The sequence below is a fragment of the Rhamphochromis sp. 'chilingali' genome (assembly GCF_963969265.1).
Source record: "Rhamphochromis sp. 'chilingali' genome assembly, chromosome: 20".
Lineage (NCBI taxonomy): Eukaryota > Metazoa > Chordata > Actinopteri > Cichliformes > Cichlidae > Rhamphochromis > Rhamphochromis sp. 'chilingali'.
In genome coordinates this window covers 8861824-8888016 of record NC_137947.1, presented here as the reverse complement: position 1 = coordinate 8888016, position 26193 = coordinate 8861824, and the positions used below count along the sequence as shown (strand labels likewise).

Sequence of the window (26193 nt, the reverse complement as noted above, 5' to 3'; positions counted from 1 at the left end):
TTCCCAGAGCTTGTTCTTGCCCATGGGAGACTGATGTCTTGTTGGGGATTATGGCAACGTGCCACATCTTTTTATCCATTTACATCTTGCTTTGGATAGTGCTTTGTCCAAATTCTCAGTTTGGGACTCTGTATATGGAACACATATGCTGTGTGTGTGTGTGTGTGTGTGTGTGTGTGTGTGTGTGTGTGTGTGTGTGTGTGTGTGTGTGTGTCTGTGTCTGTGTGTGTGTCTGTGTGTTGAATCTTGATCACAGTGTTTGTCTGTGAACTCTGTTACCACAGCACCTAACTCCTCCTGGCTCTGGTATTTACTACCCCCAGCCCCCCATATCTGCTCTTGTGTGTTTGCCTCTGCAGCGTGTTGTTCACAAACTCCCCACTCGGCCCTATTTTACCCTTGGGGAGGAACACAGAACGAGGGTGAGAAGGTTGCCCGGTTCCCACCTTTGGGCTTTCCCGATCCCACAGGAACACAGACACATTCAAATGTACTCTGAGCACATGCACGCTGTCTTGTGTTGTCTGATTTGCATATGAGCCTCAGTAATTCAATAATGCACAGAGATGCTGTGGAATTGTCACTTAGATGGGGCAGTGCCTACGCTGTTTTTGTGTTGAAGGTAGGGCTGCTCGATTATGGCAAAAATGATAATCATGGGAATTGTCACTTAGATGGGGCAGTGCCTACGCTGTTTTTGTGTTGAAGGTAGGGCTGCTCAATTATGGCAAAAATGATAATCGCGATTATTTTCACTGAAATTGAGATCTCGATTATTTGACGATATTTATTTAACAATAACAATGTATTGAATAATGACTTTAAAGATTGTCAAAAAATAATATAAAATAGTGTGCAAATACTGATAACAGTGCAAATGTTTGCAATATAAAAAATAAATGAAAAATGTAAACATCTATGTTTAGTGAACTTTGCAGTGTTGCTCTGTGGTGCAGCTACGACACTGTAGCAAAGTTTACACACTGTGTCTACTTGATCCACGTCTGACTCCGCGAACCCATAATGTTTCCACACCACTGAAGTTTTCTTTACCTCTCTTTTCAACCAACGGCAGTCACTCTCCTCTCCAAATAACTTCTGCTTAGCTTTCCGAGCTTCCCTTGGGTCCTCTTAATTGTTGTGACGCGTGTTCGAAATGCAGAGAGGTGCGCTCGATTTGCCACACGGAGCAGCGCGAGAGTAAAGCACGAGGGAGGGGCTAATAATCGGCTCAGTCATTTTTAATGATCGTTGAAAGCCCAGATCGTAATCGTGATTAAAATTCGATTAATTGAGCAGCCCTAGTTGAAGGTTTACTGGTTTCTGGATCTCAGCGCTGCCTCTCGGCTGCTTTAAAGAAAAACACACCAGCTCCTGAACTGTGCTGGACACCACTCACGCCCCATGAACACAACTTCCTCTCTCTATTTTGCACACCTTTCCCTCCCTTCTTTTCATCCTTGCCACTTTTTCTAGAAAGCCTCTGTTCCCATTACTTACTGTGACTTTTCCTTTAGTTTTTCTGCCCCTCCATTTGGGCCTTTGTCATGTTTTATGCTGAGTTGTTGTTTTTCACACTCAGAATCTGAGCTTTTTGAGGTGATATATGATTCATGATCTTAATGTTTGTTTGTTTGTTTGTTTTTACTATGTACCGAATAATCTAAGAGATCTAAGCATCTCCCATTCCCACCTTGAGTACTGTCTGCATGTGGTAATGATGACATAATCAGAGTGTTAGTGCAAGCATAAAAGGCTCTACTAAGGCAGGTCACTGAGACGAGTGTTAAAATATTATAAAACCAGTTTCTTCTGTATTAAATTTCACACTTGTTGACGCCATACTCCCATTTTCCTGAGGAGTAGGACTGTATTGTTTATATTGCACTGTGAGAATTTTATTTATTTATTTTTGCTGTATACTTTTACACAAGGGGCTGGAAACCTCGAATATCAAAAGAGACATTTTTTAAGCAAAAACATCTGTATGGATACTCAAAACATATTTGAGGCTCATATTAGCCCATTGACATTATTAATAGTTGTAAGTAGTTTAAATCTTTTAACACATGTGACTATTTTGCAGGAAGCTATTTATTTAATTGATTCTTTGGTATTGCTATGAAAGTATTGGACTAAAATTAGTTTAAAAATGTTATTTTTACCAAAAAGCTGGAAAAGTTCCACCATTTTTCCTGCTTCAGAATGGGTCTTTGGAGGGTGATTACCCACCTAAGCATGAGTGGGCCACATATAGTTAAGGCAAAGATTTAGTAACAGTAACTCAGTCATCAAGGGTGTTTTTAAGCCACAGGGAGCCACTGAAGGCGGGCAGAAGAGCCCCATGTGGGTCTTTTTTGTGATCTGTTAGCGATACCTGTCTTTTACCCTCATTCTTCATCACTCTAATGGACTTGGCTGTCAGGCTACAAACTTTACTGTTCTGCAGGTTTCAATTTTGCAGGAGAGTTTTTTAACCAGGTCACATCTCTGCAAAGGAAACGCTACATGCGAAATGGTTTGAAAACTCTTAACAGTGCCAGAGACTGGGCATGGTCCTGCAGAGTAGCCTTAAAGGGTCCTTGAAGACTTGGAGTCCAGCCAGGAACAGAGGGTTGCCTGGCCAGTGTCAGACCCTCTCCTTTGTTCTCAAAGCTGGGACTGAGTGTCCCACAGAGTCTTGCTGGTTTGGCTGGTGGGTTCAGGGTTTGACGTGACATCCTGCCCCTGGCTCCTGTCCCTGGTTCTTTGGCCCTGCATGGCCCTGTGATGTCAAGCTGTAGAGAGCAGAAGGTGAAGCTGTTGGAGGCTAAATGAGACCAAAGGTCTTGGCCCTTCTGCCACTGTTCTTCTTTCACAATGCTTCTCGTGTGTTAACGCTAACATTCATTTGAATTATCTTGCTTTCACGGATTCCATCCAGTGTTGTCAGTGTGTCTGATGACAGGAGAGCAAAGTCACATTTGCTAACAAAAAAAAACAAAAGACAAACTTGTCACTGGATGCATGCATTTTGCAGATTCTCACAGACAATATACAGCTTTTCCTAAGCACTTGAGTTTGACTGTGACCGTCCAATTATCTGCTAAAACCATAAATAAAATCCTTAATGTGCAAACCAGCTCAGGTTCTTCTTGCAGCGTTTTATTCCTTTCTCTTCAATCCAGCTTCAGCTGCTTGCAAGATTTCATTAACTTTCATTTGATATCTTTTCACTTTTTATTTTCGAGCTTCACCTGAACAAAGAGTCGATCCATTCTGCACTGTAGTGTTTTTTTTCCATTTTTCTTTTCCAGAAGTGCGTATATGCCCGAGCACTTGTCTGTGCAAGTTACTTTTGAGTACTGAATAAGCAGACTTTGATGATAACAAATGAAGCGCTCACCCACTTGGCTTAACCAATCTAGTACCTGGTCTTAACATTTCAAATGCTTTTCAAGTGTGGTGTACATGCTTATATACAGACACACACTCAGCCTTACAGAATACACACCCAGTTATACCCGCTTGGCGAGGGAACGAGAGAGTTGTATGAAGTGCCTCTTATTCTTGTTATTATTGTTCACAGTGAAAGAATGTCTCGCTCTGAGCCCAGGAAGCCATTAAATTTTCCACAGAGAACGAGAAAGAGTGTGAGTGAGTGAAAATAAGTGAAAAGAGGGAGGAAGAGGACAGATGGAGAGAAAGAAAGGAGTGACATAATGTGTGCCAAATGAGAAAAGGAGGCGAGATGAAAAGCGTTATTCGTTTTCACGGCGGTACTTCACCGACTTTTAAAGAGCCCTTTCGCAGCAGCTGCACCTCTGTTTTCCTTTTCAAAGCCAGCTCCTCCTCAAACAAACAACAAACACTGTCAGAGAGACGGTCACTCCTACAGCAGCAGCCAGAAGTTTTTGGGTTTGTTTTTTTTTGGGGGGGGGTTTTCACATGACCAAAGCTTTTGAATTCAGTGGACCTGAAATAAATCCATCCAGGTGTCAGCCACTGTGCGCAAGAGTATGTCGGGATACGTGCAATGAACAAATTTGATGTTGGTTTCTGGGTGCAGCGTTTGCCTTAATCAGTGCGTGCCTGCAGGCTTTTCTGTCACCTGCTGCATCAGCTTAGCTTTCAGGACATCAATTAGACATGACAAAGTGACTCCCAGCTCTGGTATCAACACAGGAGCTCACTTTCACCTGCATACGAAAGGTTTGAAAAGCAGTATGCAGTCATCTGTTGTTTGGTTTTCATAGAAATCAAATCATAGAAATAGCTGTCCCCAACAAGTAAAAATGGAATAATCTGTATTAAGTCATTACAGAAGTGTATATTAATGTAAATCTCTCAAACACTCTCATCCCCTCTTCAGGTACGCAGTGGCAGGTTATGACATGCTAAAAGCCTCCAAGCGAGCCGCAGCTATCAGGACTCTGCATGTGTGTTATTTTCACTCAAGGGGCCCAATCAGACACTATGCTATGCGTACGTGTGTGACCTGACATTTTGTGTGTCACTTGTTGAGCGTCTTGGTAGACTAAGAGTGACGGTGAGTGAACTTGAGGCATCTCAGGGTGGGTGTTTCCCTACAGTAGCCCTCATCCCACCCCCCCACCCCTCCGGTGCGCGCGTGCTACAGTCCACGGCTTCGTTTTAAGGCAGCGTCAGATTTGTTGATGAGGGCATCGCTTTCTTACGTATTCCTGTTTATTATTGTTGAGCTCCTGGCATAAACATTATCCCGCTTTGGTAGGTTTTGATGAGTAGCATTGAAACGGTTTACAGTGAACAACAGTGTTTATGTTGAACTGTCGTCTAATGCTGTAGGCCCAGAACAGCGCCACGCCCACCCTTTTTCCTCTTTCTTTCATTCTTTTTGTTTCTGTCCTCCTTTCAACATTTCTTAACAAAAAAAGGAGGGGAAACAGCCGCCATGCTGGTCGGGATGAAAGATTGATAGAGAGTAAAGAGATCAGATTGAAGAAACTTTCAGCTGATTCCATTCGGATGAAAACATGGCAACACGTTTTTGCTCTTTTAGTCTAATGTTATTACAGGCAGAAGTGATATCTACTCTCGCAGTGGTGAGGTTCTCATTTCTCAAATTGTCATCTGTGTGCGAATGTGCAGTAAGTCATGATGAGGTGGTATAAACTTACTGTTCGGCGCGGTGCGGCGTGGATTGGTCTTTCTCACGCATTTACTGTAATAGTTTTATGTGTTTAGCTCTCTCTTTCATGTCTGCCTGTGTTCTTTTTCTCAGAAGAAGCAATATTCTCTTGGTTCGTAAAAGCTGTTATTCTACTAAACCAGCAGCATTACCTTCCAGCAATCCTCAAGTTAAAAAACCCTGTGCCCATCAAAATAAGATCAAATCCAACGGGGTCCATTTTCACCCTGTCTGTGAAGTTTATAAGCCAAAGCTTAGCCGTTTTGCTGCCTTCCACTTCTCCCCCTTTTCCCCCGAATTTTTTTTTTCTTTTTTAAATTGGAGCCTTTCTGACAGAAACATTGTTGTTTGATTTAGCTTGACAGGAGACCACCAACAGCGCACCTCTCAGCAGAAACATTCGTTTAAAGTTTTGATAATTTCTCTTCTCTTTTATGCTTCATCCTCTCTCTTCTGTCCTGCCACACTTTGTGTTTTTAACAAATCGTTAACAGGTTAGAGCACGGGCTTGGTCCAGCCACTGCTTGGCACCCTAAGAAACAGTTTACAGTGAAAAACAGTGTTTATGTTGAACCGTCGCTGACAGTCTCTCACCCTGTCAGCGCTGACAGGGTGAGAGACTGAGGGAGCGGAGTTCAGGGAGGTTAGGTTAGAAGATTCAGTGTTACTGCTGGTGGAAGGACAGAGTTGGGAGAGGGCGGGTTGCAGAGAGAGTCTAAGCAAAGGGGAGGTCTGAAGGTCATAAGGGCAAAAATGAGAGTTTGGAGATGGTGTCATGCTGAGCACATCCAGAGCCCTCTAGCTGCCAACCTGAGGTGTTTGCCTTACCATTAACTTCACCTCACCTCTATTTATTTTCAAAACCTGGTGCAGCTGCGCCGCTTTGTCTGAAAGTCTGTTTTTTGTTTGTTTTTTTTTCTTGGCAAGAGACCACATTCAGATCTTTGATAAGCCCTACTCGACAGAATGGGCTGCTTTCATAAATGCATTTAGAAACACAGACTTATAGTGTGGGCGGAGGCCTTGCAGTTAGAAATCTGAGGTGGGGTTTTAAGACGGAGATTAAGGGCTGCGGATCTGACTGCAAGTCGGTAACCTGTGGTCTGTGTCAGACATTCATAAGAGTTCGCCTGCCCGTAAAGACCCGAGAAGATGAAGAGATAAAAGTGCCCAGTCTGAGAGCTGATGCCCATAAAAGCGCTGCCATTGGTTCTCAGGGTTTGGTTGAAATGTGATCCTGTAAAAATATTTTTTCCTCATTAACCTGTCATCCGTGGAGCCGTGACGCACAAGCCAGGCAAAGGGAGCGCTGGGCCAGAATTGACTTGGGTGGAAGGGATTGGTGGGGGTTGTCCAGGGGCCCACAGGGGAGACTTACCAGCCTGGATGCTTTATTTGAAGGCCGTCCTGTGGTAATGTGTTGAGTAGGGTGAAGAGGCCTCGGCGGGCCCCTGAGTGTTTAAACAGCAGCAGTTGGCGTAAACCTCCCGTAATGCAGCCTCATTTCTCTGGGCCCTCACACACACACACACACACACACACACCTCAACAGGCACAAATGCATATGTAGGTCATGTGAAAGTATGATCGCATGGGCCACTATTCTAAAGCACGGCTTGTTTGGACATGTCTTTCAGTGGTGCTGTTCATTCAGCCTGCTTAGTTTTGTATGCTATTTTTCTAGCTGCGTGTGTGTTTCTGTGGGCCGTGCTGTTTATGTGTGTCCGTCAGCAGGTAGAGCTCCCCAGCCATGCTGCCTCCTCCTCTGGGCACAATATATGCATGTCAACAGTCGGAGGACCACAGAGAGGGGTGTATTGTGAGGGCCGCATTTTGAGGGAGAGTAGAGTCGTTGTGGGTTTCAGGACCTCTGTTTATTGGTTTTTGAGTAAAATTGGTTGAGAGTGACCCTGGGTCAGAGTGCTGGCCTCTGCCAGGCTAGGTTAGGTTTGCCTGGCTTTGGGTCACACTGCTTCTTTGTACGTACTCCAAGTTCAGGCTTGTCCTGGGTGACGGCCAGCTGCAAAGAAATGTGACTTCTTGACCATATTTGTCTGCTTGGGTTTAATGCCCATTTCTTTCTGAGAGTGCTTGACCACTATGTAATCCCAGCATAATATCCCATTCACTATTGTGTTCATGCTTGACCTAATATATTATATAAAACAGGGTGCTTTTTGTATTGCATGTTATCTTTGGATAATATATCTCTTGCCAGTGCCAGACAGACTAAAGTCTAACATTAGTGACCTCATCTATTCTATGACCACTCTTACATCACACTTTTGGAGCCGCTCTGTCTCATACTGAGGTAGGTGTTCAGTTAACCAACTGATTACTTTATAACTTGATGTTCTTTCCTGGGTTGGCTGTATCAGTTGTTTTAACAAGAAAAGTCTCTTTGAAACCGCATGCAGACACTGTGCACAGTGTCTGACTCGTGCAAACGCAAACATACAGTGATACCTCAGCAGGGGTAGGGGTGTGTAAAAATTCAGCTGTAGATATGAGCAGGAAATTAGCTGCAGATGTGGGTGTAAAGTAATGCAGATGGAGACAGGGAAACCCTCTTACCATGACACTAAGTCCACCTCCTGTCTTTTGGTCTGGCAAGCCTGAAAGGGGATCGCTTTGAACCATGACACTGCTGTGTGGCTACAAATCACCAAATGATCTCATCCTCAAAACTCTCTTTCTGATGCAACATGTGATCGTATCTTTACGTTTTTGATTCCTCACAAACACATTTCCCTTTTTCTAGCTGCATAAAACTGCCAGAGCCCTATAAAATGTATTTGTAGACACTGAGCTGGTCTCCAATGTTAAAAGGTTAATGAGCTACAATCAGTGCTTCAAATTTGTGTTTAATTGATTAAAGCTGCTTTTACAATTTGTGACACCCTGGCGGGAGAGAAAAGAAGGTGAAGAAAGAAACTCCTGTTTGACGGTCTTTTGTTTGATGAAGGTTGTCTCAGCTCAGCACATACCAAACTCATTTGTCTGATTTCCTAGTCAGACTGGGAGGAGGAAAAGAAGCAGGAGGCAAAAGAGGTGTAGATTTTCATGAGGATTCCTTGGCTGCGGCGAAGCACTCCATTTATGGCTCTGATTAATTGCTTTTCATATAAATCATTGGTACAGGCCTGGGGCATTGCTCTCTACTTCGAGGTGTGTGAGACAGGAGTGTGCACAATTAAGGGAAGGAACAAGGTTAGTGAACTTTATTATGGACTCAGTGACTCTGACAGAAACACACAAATCTGTGTGCATGCAGTTGTGTGGCCTCAAAAGAGTGAGTGATGCTGTATCATTGATGGGCTGGGGATGATAATAGTTCTGCAGAGTATTGTGTAATTGTATGTCAGGCCCTGTGGAGATATGTGTTTATTTAGTTTAGATGATTGAAGCTGCATAATAGTTTACACTGGGGCAGCTTGTTATTCAAATGAGGTTGAGTAATTGTCCTCTCCTGCTTGTTAAAGTTTGGGTTCACTGGGAATGCTGTGCTGTAGTAGATTGCTTTCGTATAAACAGTGACCTCTGCACATTCATTAACAAACACAGTGCAAAACAACAGATTAAAATGACTCAGAGCCTTTTCTCACTTGTACAGTTTACATTTTGTTGAGGTTCTCCCTCGTCGTCGTCACATTATTACTGGACGCACCTCTTAGTTTGTCCACTCATCTCCTTGTTTAGTTTTTGTTTTTCATCTTGATCTACCCATTTATATTTCTTTCCCTGACTTTCTGCTTCTCTCTGGCTTCAGACATTCTCTCTCAGAGCTGGGCCCCTCCATGCTGGCACCCAGACTGCTCCCCCCACCAGCCCCGCTGCAGTCAACGTCTCAAAACATTAAATACCATCCTTTTGCTTCATCTGCACCTAATTTTCTTTCGCCCCTCCCTTTCTCCCTCCTAACGCCTCTCATTTTTCACACCTCAGATTGCAGCCAAGTCTGTCTGCTGAAGTTTCTATGCGTCCCCCCCCCCCCTTCCTCACTATTTTATTTTCTTTTTTCTCCCTGATCCCTCATCTCTCTGTTTCCAAATGAGCCTTTCAGAGATTGTCAGTCATCTGCATCACCTCCTTTCTGCCTGGACATGCAAGCACGGAAAGGAGTGAAGGATGGAGGGATGGTGACAGATTGGTTTGTGTGGGAAGTTTTAAGCAGCTACAATGGAGGGAGCAGGCTCTGAAAAGAGGGTGACTTAACCTGAAAAGATTTATTTTCGGCTGAAACGTCTTATTCAGGCCTACCTGGCAATATGCCGAGCAAAAGTATATACATATATATATATATATACAGACAAACCTTATCGCATGACTTTCTTGCCATTTACACTATCACTTCCTGTGGCCTCTTTAGGCCACTTAGTGAGCTAAGAGCCACTCAGGAGCATGGATTTGTTGTAGGCCATTTCACTTCCTGTTATTAGATTGGTGGTAACGCTCTCAAGAATCTACATAGCAGGGAGCCATTACTGGATTCTAGTATCTGCTTATAGATAAAGATATGGATAATGTGAGCAAGCTGATGCAAAAGACAGAAAACGAAGGACGAGCCAAGGAAGCTGCAAGGATATCTATGCATTACATGGCCTTCTAGTCAACCTGGGAAGAGAGAAAATATGAGGGAGGATAATGAAAGTCAGTGGTGAACTCAGTATTCACATTCAGTTCAATTTATTAAAAAAAAGAAAAGAAGCTGACAGATAGAAAAGCAAAGCCCAGTTTGCCATCACCTCGCTTCTTTATTATTTCTCTCCACCGTCCAGACCACTAATAGCTGTGTCCTTTCGTACTCTTCATCGTTTCTCCTTTTCAGGGGAAGAACTGAGGAATTGTCTTTGTGCCATGACCAGGCTCTGCGTCTCATTTTGCTCAGACAGTTCTCTCTTTTTTAAGGTCTACAGCAAAGGCTGGATTTATCATTTACAATTATAAACACAAAAAGTAGACCTGTGTAAATCAAGTTCACTTTATTTCTATTGCAAAGACACACACTGACACACAAAAACAGTTGTTTCTGTTCCTTAAATATGAGCTTCTGGTTTCTGGGTGCAGAAGGCTTAAGTGGGGAAATATGTGCATATCGTTGTGTTTCCGCTGTTAGCCAGGTGTGTGTTCTGCACGTAGAGGTGTGTGTCAATGCGGTGTTGAAGGAGTCTATAGAGGTGTGGCAGAGTGTGAGAGTGTCAAGCTAGCTGTGCTGACAGTTGCAGGAGGCTGTAGGTTGTTGGGATGTGGCCGACGATTGCGTGCATCCACTGCAGCTCCGGATGCAGAGCATTCCACCTTCATCTGTCTGTTAGCAGGAGCACTTGGAGCAGGCTGAAGGCTTTTGCTTCATTGTGAATTCCTTTATTTTTTTCCCCTCCTTACAACTTGGTTGACTTTTGGAGTGATTGTATGATTTTTAGAGATACATTTTTGCTATGGGATGGCCATAGACGAGGACCCCGCTTTAGTTGGAAAATACAACTGTCTTTGTATTCCACAGATTCTTCTGTTTTTCATTTTCAAAGCCATAAAACAAACTAGTTCTTTCACATAGCGTCCTATCTTGCATGTGAAAGCAGCCAGTGTATTTTTCATACATGTGCAATGCCAGATGGTTCGTGGTCAGTTTGTATAACAGTATGCTCCAGCGATGCTATTTCCTTTGTCTTACTTATTCCGATGTTTTGATGACAACAGTGTTTTTTAAATCATTTAGAACATTTTGACCTTCTTGTGTTTAAAAATTGCATTCCTGAAATCCTGGACTCTTTGTCCTACGGTTTAATGTCACATAAACTGTAAATATTGGTGTGGGTGTTGAGGCAATGCACCGGGCCTTTTGCAGGCCTTGTTTACAGATCTTTCTCTGCAGTTTGTATTTGTTTGGAGCCATGTGATGGAACACAGTTCCCTGATAATGGCGTCTCTTTCTGTTCATTCAACCCCTCGCTCATTTTTTCCCCCCTCTTTGCTTTGCAGCTGTTTTTGTTAAGCTTAGTTTTCTTTCCATCCAAAATGTTTGGTCAGATACAGACTCGTACCCATTTCACAAGCACACATTACAGTGCTGACGTGTTTACATTTCCTGCTAAACGTGCAGACAGTGTAACACTCATGACATGGAGACACACAGCTCAAACAAAGACCCTTAACAGAGAGGGGTTTGATCCAGGTCTCAACCCTCATCTTGACCCTGGGGTCAGTTTACAACTTGTCAAACCTTTTGATTCTAAAGGGTCACTAACACTAGAGTAGAAAGGCTTTTACCAGGCTTGCAGCATATTTGTAAGTATTTAGTTGATAAATGTTAGAAAATGGTTTTAAACAACAAAGAACCAAACTGATGTCCTCAAGTTAATCATTTACTACATAATGAATATATGGCAATTTAAACAGCAGTTTTAATGTTTTTTCTTTTCTCTTTCTTTTACCAGGGGCAGTACCGGCCTTCTGACCTCCTGTGCCCAGAAACCTATGTCTGGGTATCGATAGAGCGATGCATCCCCCTTCTTGACAACTCCCGCTACGCTCGTTTGAACCAGGATCCTGATTTAGGTACTACTGCACAAAACTACTGCTCGACTGATGGCATCACATGGATTTAATGTATGAAACTACATCATTTTTTTTTTAAACATGCAATTCCATAAACACAGCACTGTAGAAAAGTCTTACGCCACCCAACATTACTTTATATCTTGCTTCCAAGTAGTCTTGAGCAATAGTTTTCTTTGGAAAATGGTTGCTTTTTTACTCATTTTCAGTCCAGTCCTTGTACTTGACCATTTTATTTATTTATTTATTTTGAACACTGACCTGTGAATCATTTAAGCATAAAACAGGCTCCAGACTCCTCAAACACAATCCTGGTCTTGTGTAGACAAATTGGCAAAGAAGACATTTTAAATTGTCCATTCAGAAACTTTCTCACTAACAGCCTGCTGTAATTTGTTCCCATTTCTTTAATAATAATCTGTAAAAAATTCCTAACATATCATTGTTTGACAGGCTTAAAATAGTATTTTTGCACCAACACTGTGATGACCTGTGTGTCCTTGAAAAATTTGAGGAAACTGGACAAGTTGACACTTTTTTTTTTGGTCTCTAACCTAAGAATGATATAAAGCAGAATCTGACAGTCATGTTCTTATAAAATATGGAAAAAAAATCCAGCAAAGACCTGACGCAGGAGAAATACAGCAGTGTTGGAGATTTTTCTCAAAACTGATGGAATTATGGGCACAAAAAAGTACCAAAAGCCATCTGATTGGTAAGAGATTCAATTTTTTCCAGCATTACAATGATCCTAAACACACTGCCACTGCAGTAAAAGCATACCTGGAAATTAAAACAGAAAATTGAACACAATCATGAATTGGCCTCCCCAGGATTATTGAAAATTACTGAAACAGTAAAAACTGAATTCAATTTAATAGAATTTGTACAAATTAAAGAGGCGTTTGCAGATCCTACGGTTTTCTCATTCCTCATCATCATTTGGTATGGCCAGAGCAGACTTGTATGCAGTGCATATATAAACCTATGTATACGTACCACTGATACACTCACTACATGATTGACTGTTTTGTTTTTCCCCCTCTTCGGTTTAATTTTAAAATGTTGGCATACTTAAAGCAGTTCCAAGAACATGACTGGTTGAAGGTACAGAGAGCCAGCCATGTCCTGTTTACTGTGGCCCATTAATCTGCATCACCAAACAGGCACCAGACAGAAAAGAGCCACCGATCAACAGTAATAGGAGATGTGAGCGGACATGAATTTGATTGTCAGATAGATGGAGACTGATACATGGAGGGGAAAGAGAGTGAGTAATAGAAGAATAGATGGAGGGAGAGATGGGGGACATGTGATAAAAATATTTTTACAACGAAGGCAATTGAAATGATGGTGGCTGTATGCTCGCACCCAGAGAGAGAAAAGTGTAATAAAATGGAAGATGGATTGATAGAGAGTTGGAATGAGAAGGAGCGGTATATGAATGTTAAACAACAGACGTGGGGGTTTGTTGTAGTGACCTCATACTTGGAGAAGAAAACCAACACAATTGATGAAGGAATCTCAGTCCGGATCAGATTGTGTGATGAGGAAAAGTTTCCAAGCAGATAGTTCACACTCTGTAAAGAAAGTTAATCGAAACACATTTCTTAAGGAAATGAGGATTTACTTGCTAGCGTTGGTCGTTCAGTTATATAGTGAAAACAACACGCTCGGGATAAATAAGAGTATTTAAATGTCAATTAAAATGTTAAATGACAATGTCTAGACAGGTCATTTATAACACTGCAATTAACATCTTAGCCAGCGGTTGATCTGACCTTTCGTTTTGTTCCCAGTAGTCCTCGGCCTTGCACAAATTACTGAGGACAAAATCAAGGTCTTGGCATTACCATTATTCACAGTGAGCAGTTTATGTTTGTGTGTCTGTGGTTCTTGTGGTGCCTGGATTCCTGCGTGGACTGTTGATCTTGGACAGGACTGGGCATTATTTCAGGCCTAGCTGTCCAAACGCAGTGTCATTACATTTCAGTGCTAGCTGTCTTGCTGGTTCACTCTCAGGTCTGGTGCCAAGCTTTGTGACTGAACTGTAAAAAGCCAGACTAACAGTAGTGTGGAGGGTGCTGTCCGCTTTAGAAATACATCCAAGTGGCGAATAAGTCAGCAGGTCAACCTATTTTGTCATTGTCACTTCAGCAGTATGTCACACAGTTGAGGTTTGTGGCCCAGTTCTTTGGCTAGTTCTTGTTGTGTGATTAGATTTTTGGACACAAATAAAGACATGCTGCAAATAGTTTCTAAGTGTTGGGAAAGTCTTCACTGTTCATTTAGGAATCTTTAAATCTTACTGATGAAGTTAAAGAAAGATTTAATTTTCTTTTTTAAATAATTTTTAAACATAGATGAATTAAAATGGAATATTTGTGAAACAAGCATGGCAAATATTAAGATTATTTTCAGAAAAAAAAGTTAGAACAACAGATAGTAAAAATAATGTGTTGCTCGCTTGTTGAGAAGAATGTGCTGGTAGTTGGTTAAAATCATGTTGCTTGATTTATTTCCATACCTTTAAAGAGTCGGTGGAGAAGTCTAAAAATCAAGTCTCACCAAAATAATAATCATACTCAGTGTAACCTCTCTATATAGCTTGAAAGCCAGAACCTTAACCTCCGGCCCCCAGACAAAGGTCACTGTTAGTGTGCTGGATATGTGTTTAGACTGTAAAATGTGACCAGGTTACAGTGCTGTACTAATGAGGTGTGTAAAGACAGCTAATCTAAAGTTTACACAGCTCTCTTCACATCAGACTCACACTGATGCCTGTTGCTGACATCTTGAGGGCCCTGGGACCTGGGGCAGGTTGGCTCTTAAAATGTATGTACACACACACATACACAGAAGCTCACTGTGTGCAGCACATATCTGTGTCTCACACACTCATAATCCGTGTTTGCCTAACAGCGGGAGTAGTAGGGGCATTGGCCGCTAAGCAGTATAAATATTTGCCAAAATACGTGACCCAAGTAGTCACCCCTTGAACTGTAAGTGCGCCTGGCAGCCACTAACCCACATGCACAAAGTTACACATTGCATACACAAACCCAACGTTGTGATAAGTAAAGTGCCAGCTGGTATTTCACAATGTACTGTTCTCTCTCTCTCTCTTTTTGTTTTTTTTTTTACCTTTCGTTACATCTCTGACGCACACATTCACAGCTTTGCATCAAACTGATAGTCTCTGTGCTTTCAGTGCAACGAAGTGAAGCTAAAACATTAGCTAGAGGCGTGCATTCTAGCCTGATGGTAGCCAGCCATTACCCCCAAGTCTCTTGTGATTTACATGATATTTCTAGCTTATGCCACACGTTCATATCTTGTCTCACTGTCATGGCCACTTTGCTCTGCTCTTAGGCAGGCTTTCTGCTCCTTAGCCTGACTAATGCACGTTTCCATTCAGGTTAAAGCCTTTTTTTTTCCCCAGCAATACAGGAATTTCTCTTCCCGGAAGCCCTTCTTTTGGTGCTTTAAAAGAATATTTAAGTCTTTTCATTAGTAATAATAATAATGGTAATATCCTTTATAATGGAAAGATATCCTATTGTCGCTTCGGTTCCTGCGATGGACAAAAATTCATGGTCACCGGCAGGGATTCAGGGTCAGCTGCTAACACAGGGGCTTGAACCCAGGTCTTACAGTCAAAGAGCAGTCTTCTCAGCACACTACAACACCCTTCTGGCCCTTTCCTTTTCAACCTTTAGATCTTCAACATTGGGTCAGAAGACGTGGTCATAACCTGATGGCCTGCCTTTGACCAGCATCCGGTGTTAAGCAAGTGTTTCGAAAGTTTGAGATGGATGGGAAGAGAGAGAAGCGTGGCGGGGTGTCAAGGCCCGTAGCCTCAGCCTTGACCCTCGCACTCCCTTATCCGACCCTCATCACTCCTCTTCCCCCTGACATTTGAACTCCAGCCCGAAGGAGCTGTGACCTCAGAGTGGCGTGTCACTGAACGTCCGGTTGGCCTGACAGGAACAGGGTCTGGAGCCACTCAGAGAGAAGAGACACTGATGCAGCCAGAAGTGAGTGAAGAAGAAAAGGAAAGTTGTTTATGTGAGGAGCGGATGTTTGGATTGCCTTGAGTAAGAGAGAAAGATCTCTGCTCAGTATTACTGTTTCACTTAATAGGCCATCTTCAAGCTTCATGCTTCTCTCCATGTTTTCCTGTTTAATGTAAACTCGTCAGTATCTTCACGAGGCGACACTGTTGGACAAGTGTAACTTTGTAATAACTGCAGTGTAAGTGGACTGTCACCGTGATGAAGAACATGAGGAGGCGGCGTGTCGTGAATGGCCCGAAGGAAGCCGAAGAAGCATCAGATGTTTAAATCTTTTCACTTTGATTCCATTGGGACACAATAATCCTTCACGGCCCAAAATGTTGTTCGTGAGGAAGTTGCATAACATGTTTACATCTTTTTAAAATCAATTTTGCCACCCGCTGTGTTAAAACCTAGAGCTGGTATCCTTTATTTATAAGTTAGTGTCAGCCTTCCTTCAATTATGTGACTCAGCAGTTTCTCGAGAAGGGTGGAAAAGACAGTAGTTGGGGCATTACTGAGCAGGGAAACGAGGCTAATAAATAAAACATGAATCAACTGTGTGGAAAATTCTAGCTGAAGTATGAGAATATCTAAATGGTGAAAAAGCCTCGGGGCTTTATGCTTCTAACAGCTCTCTTCTTTCCCTTGGCTTGTTTTTCAGGTAGTTTGTGTGCAAGTTAGATGCCAAAGTTGTAGATAGATTGACATTTGGATCTCTGTACGCCACCACAATGGACTGAAGTTAGGCAGTTGAACTGAGAGGCACTTCAGTCAAGAAATGGTCCAAAATTCCTCCACATTGTTTTGGACGCTACTCGAGCAACTACAGGAAACATCTGATGGACGTAGTTGCTGTTAAGAGGTTCTACAAAATACAGAAACAATCTGGTAACTTAACATATTCATTTTACATTAATTATAAATAACAGGATTATATTTAATACTTGGATGCAATTCATTTGGTTCAGGTCTAGAAGATGGTCAAATGGACATCACTAAGTAGGCCTTTACTGCAGGTGCCTTCAGTTGATGCTTGTTCGCGCGTCTTACGGCAGGTTTTCTTTCCCCCGATGCCCTGTCCATGCAGCTTTGCATGGAAATACCCAGAAACTATTTTAAAGATCGTCAAACATTTTATTCTTATATAATGACGTGTCAAAATTCATTAAGGGTGCTAGGGAGGTCATCAGATGTCATCTGTATGGGTGAAAGAGTTCAGATTCAAAATTCTACAAATGTTCCATTTCTTTGCCTCGCTTTCGATTGATTGATTGAATGTGAGCATATGGTCTTCATGTTTTGTTTTATTTTATTTTTTCCTTAAACATTTTGGTTTTGCTTCTCTGACCAGTAGATTCCTTCCTTTTTTATCTGGAATCCACCAAATGGGTCTGTAGGCCCGTTTTGTTTTTCAGCCCTAATGAAGGCCTCCCTCACTCTACAAGTCATTAGACCACATGTTGAACATTAGCCAGAACAGCCACAGAATGCAAATACAGCACTTAGAAACAACTCTAGACATATTATTACCTTGATTTGACCCGAAAGAAATAACAACAGTCCACACCTGGCCTTGAAACCGCTTATCAATGAATTGTTCGATTACTTACGAGCCTGTATAAACAGACGGAGAATTTAATCAAATGATTTTAATTCCTAAACAGTTAATGTGGTATTTTTTGCTACGTATTTGTGATTTTCACTTATTGTTTATCCATCTGAAGTTATGCGAATATTTAAAATGTCCCACTGTCTTTTTGCTTGAATCTTAGACTTTTCCTTTGAATCTGCTCTGCCGATTAAGCCATCATCTGTCTTGGCAGCGGTTTAGGCCTGAAACATTGTAACAGATTACTGCAGCTGAGGTTGACTCGTATTGCTCTCAACAAGTCTATCATGTCTAAACACATCCGAGGTCCAGTTACAGTGCTTTTTGAGTTTCCTTTTTTGTAAATGTAAGATTTCTTTTATAGAAGAGACTCACTTTGCATTTTTTTTCTCCCTGTTGTTTTTCCAGTTGTTGATGTGATCAGGTTGTATTTGGCTGTATTGCAAATATTTTAGAAATTAGTCAGAGATATGTGTGCTCGCATCTTCTTCACCAGCTGCTCAGCTGTGAGCCACATGGATGATGTCAGTGGAGTGATTAATTGTGAAGCCCTTAGTTCTCTTAATACGACATCTACTTAGGCCTTTTTGACTGATGTGCCTGACAGGAGAGTGCGCTTCACTCTGCTACCTGCTCCAGAGTTGTTTTTTCTTTTTCCTTTTTTCTCTAGGTTTCCAGGTCAGGATTGCTTCAAGCAGGACACTTTTAATGGATCAGTTGTTATATGCAGAGTATTTAGGGGAGATATGCATTTCAGAAGACAAAATAAGCATTTTGCAATTGTTTAACTAGTAGACTACATGGTGTGATAATGGACTAAGAAGATAAATAAAAGCATTTAAGAGTCCTACTTGTATGACTGCAACATTTATTGGGTAGTTTCTGACACAAGAGACTTGTAGATGTTCCAGTGCATTTAAAAAAAAAAAAAAAAAAAAAAAGTCATTTTCTGACTGAAATGGGAAGTTTATGAGTGAGGCTGAGGTAGAGTCATACCTCTGTACAGTATATTTGGCTTTGCTTTGCTCAGTATGTACTCCCTGCTGTGCTTGGCTCAGTGTCTCACTCCTGGAGGCGGCAGGTTTAGTGTCAGTGAGGGTCAGTGTATTTCAACCCTTTTTTTCCACATCTGACTCTCCAGAGAATCATTCTTAGCTTCTGCACACATACACTTTAGAGATTAGTAGTGTTTTACTGGTCCATCAGAGCTGTAAAAACACTGCTGGCAGTGTATGACACAGGACCTAATGAGATGCTGAGTTTGGCAAGCCAGCAGGGAGCAAGGCCCTGTAAACAAGGCCTGCTAACTAGCCTGCTCACGCACCACTTTGACCCCAGGTTTAGGGCACAGAGGAATTAAAACTGAAGGAGGGGGGGGGATGTTTTCTGCTCCTCCAACACTTTCTCGGAATAATGGTGAATTTCTGCCAAGACACTCAGAGGTTAACTCAAACGAGCGAGGGAAAATAAGGACATTGTTTATAGTGCTTGATGTGTCTACACTGGTCCTCATTATGTTCTCATATGTGCCTGTTTTCGTCTAGGAGATGCTCGGGCCGTGAGGGATTTGGGCAGAGCTCTGGTGCTATACAGACGGACTGTCATGCCCTATGCAGCCTACTCCCGCAAACGCAAGGGCTCCAGCGACGAGATGGAGGTGCAGCAGTACGCCAGCTTGGTTGGCCAGGACTGTGCTGAAAGGATTTTGCTTTATCGCTCGTAAACACAACACATCATATTACCTTTGAATAAACGTAAATACATACTCCCTCGGCTGTTTATGTATGTCGCTGTTTATGAAAGTGCTTTCTGACGCCTATCCACGTAGTCTCACCGTGCTTACCCTCCTGTATATGCTGACCATGCAGCAGCCGATGGCAATCTACTGCATGTATGGCCTCATTCACTTATTCATTTATGAGTTCTATTTTTTTTAATCTGTCAACACCACTGTTCTGGGTTCATTCTTTTTTGTGTGCACCATTTTGATTTACTACATGGACAAGTTCATTAAATGGATTTTTTTTGTAGGAAACTATTTGGAATATATTCAGTGTATTTGCAGTACAGCAGAGAACAGAAAAGAATGTGTTATTCTTTTATTTTCAAAAAACGTTTCCAAAATTTCAACAAAAAAATTCAAAAGTTCCTAATTTGCTGTAACTTTTTTAACAGTTTAATGGTGCATATGGTCAATGAGAAGAAACTCAATTAGAAAATAGCAGGCAGCAGAGTAACTGCAGCTACACTGCTGCCTTTCTCTCTTATGTCACCGTGGGATGCAACCATCTCGATTGATAAAACAAACTCAGTTTAAGCTCAACTTGTAATAAATTTGCTTTACATCTGCTATAGCTGAGGTACAGCAACTGGTGCAATACAAACACACACAAAAAAACAGGTCTAGACATAAACAGATGAGCCAAAGAAAAATTTATAGTGAACAGATTGACTAATGCAATCATATTCATGTACCCTTACGCCCCTATCGCATATCCTCCCTTTGACTTTTTTTCTTTCTTTTTGGCACCTCTCTTAATTGTGTATGCTTCAGTGCTGATCTGAAAGAGTGTTTGACTGCACCCGGGTTCGTATCAACATCGCCACTGACACTCACCAAGCATGCTTTTTTTTGTTTGTTTTTTTTGTTTTTTTGAATGCCTGGTGATTAAAAAAATTTTCTTTTATTATTATTGGTATTATTATTTGCATAAACTGCGTCCCAAAAAAATTCACCTCAGCATTGTAAAGATTTTATCACTTGAGTTCATGCTTGAGGTCAAGCAAACAAGACATTGTTTTCAATACTTTTGATTTTAAGTGTTGCTTTTCTTTTCCTTTGAATATTGACTGTTATTTTTGATGAAGTTGAATAAAGGAGTTACAGCCTCCCTGATTGGACTTGATGGCTTTTCTTTGCATGCAAATTATGCAACACAATGCCGATTCCACTGGCTGAGAGATTTTTGGAAACATGTCAGTAACGTGTTGAGTCGTTCAAGTCTCTTTCTAAACTGTGTTAATTTTCACACATACAGTAGTTCATGTGTGAAAGCTTATATCTCCTGAAAAGCACATGCATACCCAGAGATAAGCGCTTCAGTTGGACTTCAATTAGGCAAAGCAACAGGTGTTGGATACATGAGCTGGCAGAACGCAGATGTACATGGCTTCTTACCGCAAAAGGTTTTCGCAGCAGTTTGACTCGTGGCCTGACCTGATAGCAGCCAGGGATCTCGTCTCACAACAAAGCACGTGTTGTCGTCTGTGCTGTAAACACAGGAATCTTAACTTGATGCCATGGCACGACAGGTTTATGAATCTCACTTAGTTGGCAAGATCTGCTGAATGTAAGGCAGGAAAGTTGTGCAGTAAGAGAATCTGCAGATCTTCCTACAATCTTAATACAAGGCTTTAATGTGAGGATAACCAAGTAGTGTGTGTGCTACCCCCATAATCCAGATAGGTAACTATCCTCCTTGTTCTAGATACTCTCCTAGAGTCACATAATCACTCAAATGAGTGAAACTTGTAACCTTAGCCCGTAAGTGTCAGCTTGACCCTGCCGTGGAGCTGTGTGCACGATGCAGCTCTGCTCTCTGGTGTGGCCCGACACGGCCCACATTCAGCCAGCCCACTTGTCTGCACCCAATCTTGAGAAAACGATGTAGAGAGTCAGTCTCTCCAGTTTAAACTCAGCCTGGGTTTAAGAGCAGCCTGTGTCCTAAGGAATTAAACCAGATTGACAGGCTAATTCTCCAAGAAGGGAACACTGACGCTGGCTAGTTGCCACTTTGGATTCAATGTTTCTCTCCCACATTAGGCATGCTCCCCCCCACCCCCTGACCTTAATGTGTGTGCACACAGGCAGACACACACACACACTCTCTCTTGGCACTGTCATAAGTACTTAGTCTTGGTGGACGCCACACATAAGGACATGTGCCAGTGCTGTGGTGTACCTCTTTCTGTCAAAACAAGTGACCTAGACCAGTTGGCTGTTTTATAATGAGCCCATAATACACAGTATGGCAGGGTTTGGAGTTTGTGCTAATATATAATTGTGTCACTGTTCATAATTCTTATTAAGCACGAGGTTTGTACTGACCACACTCTGCTGCTGAGAAACTGTTCAGCCAAAGGTCAGCATTCAAAGAATAAGGTCTGGAGAAAACGCTTTACCTTCTTACCAGACCTGAGTCACAGTGATGGGTTAAAAACTCTATGGTTTATTTAAGACGCTGATGGTGCCAAATGGTTTTGGGTTTGTCATGCCGGAAAATACAGAGAGTTCCAAAAAAGTCCCAGAACGGAGAAAATGACCCTGAATTAAAGATAACATTTAAACTGGAAAAGGCCACAAGCCTGAAGAAAATGGAAGTGGATGTAGACTTCAAACATGAAACTGAGCAGAAATGTTGTAAACGGCAATTTCTGATTAATGAACCTACACATCATAAATCGTTTAAGACTTTTAAAGGAATAAAGTTTATTATCATACAGCAGTCTTTCAGCACCCATCACTCCCGTTGTTAGAGCCAATCTGTAGAGAAATATTTTTGATACTGTTTCAGTTATTGTTACATGTTTAATTTTGTATGATATGTTGTTAGAGAATAAATGCTGCGTGTTTAATTTGTGTCGGGTAAGAAAACATTACAGCGCATGTGTTGTAGCAGGTTAGAGTGAGCCAGGACGGCAATGGAAGTGTGCGCTGTAGCAGCAAATAGTTTTTTGACCGTGACATCTTTTGTTTGTATGTACGAGTCAGAAATAAATCTGAACAGCTCACATTAAGAAGTGGAAGAATTATTTTTTCGAAGCTTGGGACAGAAATTCGCCACTACATAAAAGTCAAAAAACTATCGAGTAACGGAGGAATGTTTTCCGCGGTGGAGCCACCGACTGAGACATAGAAAAGTCACCGGATCGTCGGCATAAGGACGCCTACATACAACAACACGGCGAACAGCTAAGTAAAAAGTGTTTTGTCAGATGCATCTTACCTGTGGAAGTAGCATAAAGGAGTTTGTGCAGTACACCACCCGACAGCTGTGCCGAAGAAAATCATTACGGCTTAGCGGTGTTATATGATTACAATGGCGGACGACATTAATGACAGTGTGGGTGTAGTTACGCGTGATGGCAGCCAGAGGGCGATGACAGACAAAGGTCTGGAGTTCAAACTGCATCAGCTCACAAAGGTGAGAAGAGGCAAATTAGGACAAGTGACAGCACAAGAAGATGAAACTGAGCGACTTTTGAGCCATGAAATTCTGCCGGCTGTAAATGATGTGAGAGAGGCACTGAAAGTTTACAAGAAGTTGTATGAAGAGTTTCAAGAATGCAATTATGCAGTGTTGCTGTGTATTAAAGATGAGGAGGAAAAGGAGGCTGACCAACAACTTTGGTTTCAGCCAATGTCAGAACGATGTTTGCAGTTCATTAATAGAGTTAATACATGGATTGAAATACAAACATGTGATCAAGAGATAACTCCCATGGACAGTGCATCCAGAGTGTCAAAAACATCTAGAGTGTCAAACACGTCTAAAGTATCCAACACGTCAAGGGTGTCGACAGCATCGTCGGAGCGCGTCAAGGAAGAAGCTAACAGAGCAGCTCTGATGGCACGAGCAGCGTCTCTGAAAGAAAAACAGGCTCTAGAGTTAAAAGAAGCAGAAATTAAAGCTGCAAAGGAAAGACTGGAAATTGAAACAGCCATTGCAGTGTCTACTGCCAAAGTGAAAGTGTATGAGGAATGTGAAGGGGTTAAGTCTCAAGTGAGTGAAACCAGACTTACGGTAATGCCACGTCGTGACCTCCTGAAGATGAATAACGAAAATGGTCATGGCAACGTAAAACACACACCAGGGAAGCCAACAGAGATAGAGAGGTCTGCCTCTTGGAGGAATCTTGGTGATCCAAGTACTGCAGCAGGGGCCATGCCTAAGACACATAGAACTCCACTGCAGGGGCCGAGCCAACGCCAAGATGGTGTCTCACTTCAGGAGACCAGACCAAGTGAGCTTTATCAAGTTATGCAGAAACAGGCAGATATCACAGAGATGCTTGTAAAGAACCAACAGCTGGCTCGGTTACCACAAAGGGATGTGCCAGTGTTCCACGGAGATCCTTTGGAATACAGGTCGTTTATGAGGGCATTCATGCACGCTATTGACACCAGAGCTGATAGCAATTCAGACAAGCTATATTTTCTGGAGCAGTATACTCGAGGCGAGCCTCGTGATCTTGTGAGGAGTTGTCAGCATATGCCTGAACATCGGGGGTATGAAAGGGCTTTGCAGCTGCTTCAAGATAAATATGGAAATGAGTTACAGATTGCTGGCACGCTAATTGAGAAGGCATCGAAGTGGCCACGAATTAAGGCTGAAGATGGAAAGGCGTTGAGCGCATTCTCTGTATTCCTGGTGAGCTGTCGTAATGCTATGGAGGATGTGGACTATATGGAAGAGATGGACAACCCTGCAACTATGAGGGTCATCATTTCCAAGTTGCCATTTAAAATAAGAGAGCGCTGGAGAGTCCATGCATATGATATCCAGGAGCGGCGCTGCAACAGAGCAAGATTCACAGAGCTGGTGGCCTTCGTTGAACGCCAAGCAAAGATCATGTCCGACCCACTCTTTGGCGATCTTGAAACAGCAGTGTCAGACAAGGTTATAAAAAAGCCACAGCAAGGAAATAAGTTGAAGAAAGACATTAGACATGGGAGCAGCTTTGCTATCAAGGTTAACCAAGGTTCAGAAATGGACAAAAGAAGCAGAGTGAGTAAGAACCAGAGTGACCTTTCACTCAACTGCGCCTTCACAAGACCTTGCATGTTCTGTGGGAAACTTCATACACTGCAAGAGTGTTACAAGATTAGAGAGGAGACTCATAAGGATAGAGTGGACTACTTGAAGAAAAACGGACTTTGCTTTGGATGCCTGCTAAAGGGTCACATGAGCAGAGATTGCAAAAAGAAGATGGTGTGCGAGGTTTGTTCACTCAAGCATCCAAGTTTGTTGCACTTCTCAAGTTATGAGGAAGAGAAGCCTCCCGATGAGGTCAATATGGGTAGCACTGCTAAAGGCCCAGCAGGGTTGTCTGAAGAAAAGGAGACAAGTGCCTGTACTGGGGCTGGAGGCAGCTGCGTGCTTGCCATTGTACCTGTAAGGGTGAAGTCCTGCAAGAGTGACAAGGCTGTGGAGGTTTACGCTTTCATTGACCCAGGTAGCTCTGCATCGTTCTGCACCAAAGCCTTGGCAAGGCAGCTGAAGGTGCAAGGCAGACGAACCGAGCTAACGTTGAGGACCATTAATTCCAAAAGTCGAGAGGAGAGTTATGTGCTCACAGAATTGGAAGTCAGCAGTCTGGCAGACAACAACTTTATCGCACTGTCAAAGGTCTTCACACAGAAAAGTATTCCTGTTTCCAGAGAGAACATCCCACTCCAGAAAGAGGTTGACAAGTGGCCGTACCTACGCGAAGTGAGGTTGCCTCATATTGAGGCTGAAGTGGAGCTTCTCATTGGAACTAAAGAATACACCATATTGGAGCCATGGAAGGTGATCCCAAGTGAGGACAATGGTCCATATGCCGTAAAGACAGCACTTGGATGGATTCTGAATGGACCACTCAGAGAAACGGATACTGCAGCCAATGATGTACAACCATGTGCTATTGTGAACAGAATAGCCATCGACAACGTGGAACAACTGCTTGTACGACAGTATAACCACGACTTTCCAGAGCGTCACTGTGATGATAAAGCAGGAATGTCTCAAGAGGACCACCACTTTATGGAGTCTGTGTCAAGCTCTACTCGTCTCACTGATGGACACTATTCCATAAGTCTTCCTACGAAGAAGTCGTGCGTTCAGATGCCGAACAATCGAAGTGCAGTGTTACAGCGTGCACTGAGCCTTCAGCGCAAGCTGAAGAGGAATCCTGCACTCCATGAAGAATACACTGCCTTCATGAGTGACATGTTGAGCAAGGGATATGCCGTTGAGGTTCCAACAACACAGTTAAACCGCAAGGATGGAAAACAGTGGTATATTCCCCACCATGGGGTATACCATCCACAAAAAAAGAAGCTGAGGGTGGTCTTTGACTGCGCTGCCAGCTACCAAGGAGTTTCACTGAATAGTGAACTTCTACAAGGGCCAGATTTAACAAACTCATTGATCGGAGTGCTGACACGGTTCAGGCAAGAGTCTATAGCCTTTACAGCAGATATTGAAGCAATGTACCATCAGGTGTGTGTCCCGGATGACGATGCTGACCTGCAGCGCTTTCTGTGGTGGCCAGCAGGGGATCTCAATCGAGACATTGCTGAGTACAGGATGATGGTGCATATCTTCGGTGCGACTTCTTCTCCCAGTTGTGCCAACTATGCACTGCGAAGAACAGCAGAGGAGAACCGCAGCAAATCATCACCTGAAGCTGTAAGCACAGTTCTGGAAAATTTTTATGTTGACGACTGCTTGAAGTCTGTTGCCACGGAAACTCAAGGTATGGAGTTATACACAGACCTCACTGAATTGTGTTCTGGTGGAGGATTTCACCTAACGAAATGGACAAGCAACAGTCGTGCCTTGCTCTCATTCATCCCTGAGCATGAGAGAGCCAAAGATGTCAGAGACCTGAACTTGAACCATGACCTGCTGCCTATGGAACGTGCTTTAGGAGTTCTATGGTGCCCTGAGTCTGACGCATTCAAGTTCAGGATTAACATCAAAGAAAGACCTGTGACGAGACGTGGAATACTTTCCGTCACCAGCTCCATCTACGACCCACTGGGATTCCTTTCC

At 42.6% G+C, this 26193-nt stretch overlaps 1 protein-coding gene across 5 annotated transcripts in view; it reads left to right on the top strand.

The window, feature by feature from the left end:
* The window catches only part of ate1 (arginyltransferase 1), a 54202-nt gene extending 33939 nt beyond the window's left edge, over nt 1-20263 (top strand). For 4 of the 5 annotated variants that reach the window (XM_080868135.1, XM_080868139.1, XM_080868137.1 and 1 more), the window contains 2 exons: nt 11587-11707; nt 18919-20263. In XM_080868135.1, coding sequence (XP_080724261.1) covers nt 11587-11707; nt 18919-19097 — 300 coding nt within the window. In that variant the 3' untranslated portion in view covers nt 19098-20263. Of the gene's footprint in view, nt 1-11586; nt 11759-18918 lie in introns of all 5 variants that reach the window. The other variant, XM_080868138.1, reaches the window with a different exon arrangement.
* The last annotated feature ends 5930 nt before the right edge of the window (nt 20264-26193 follow it).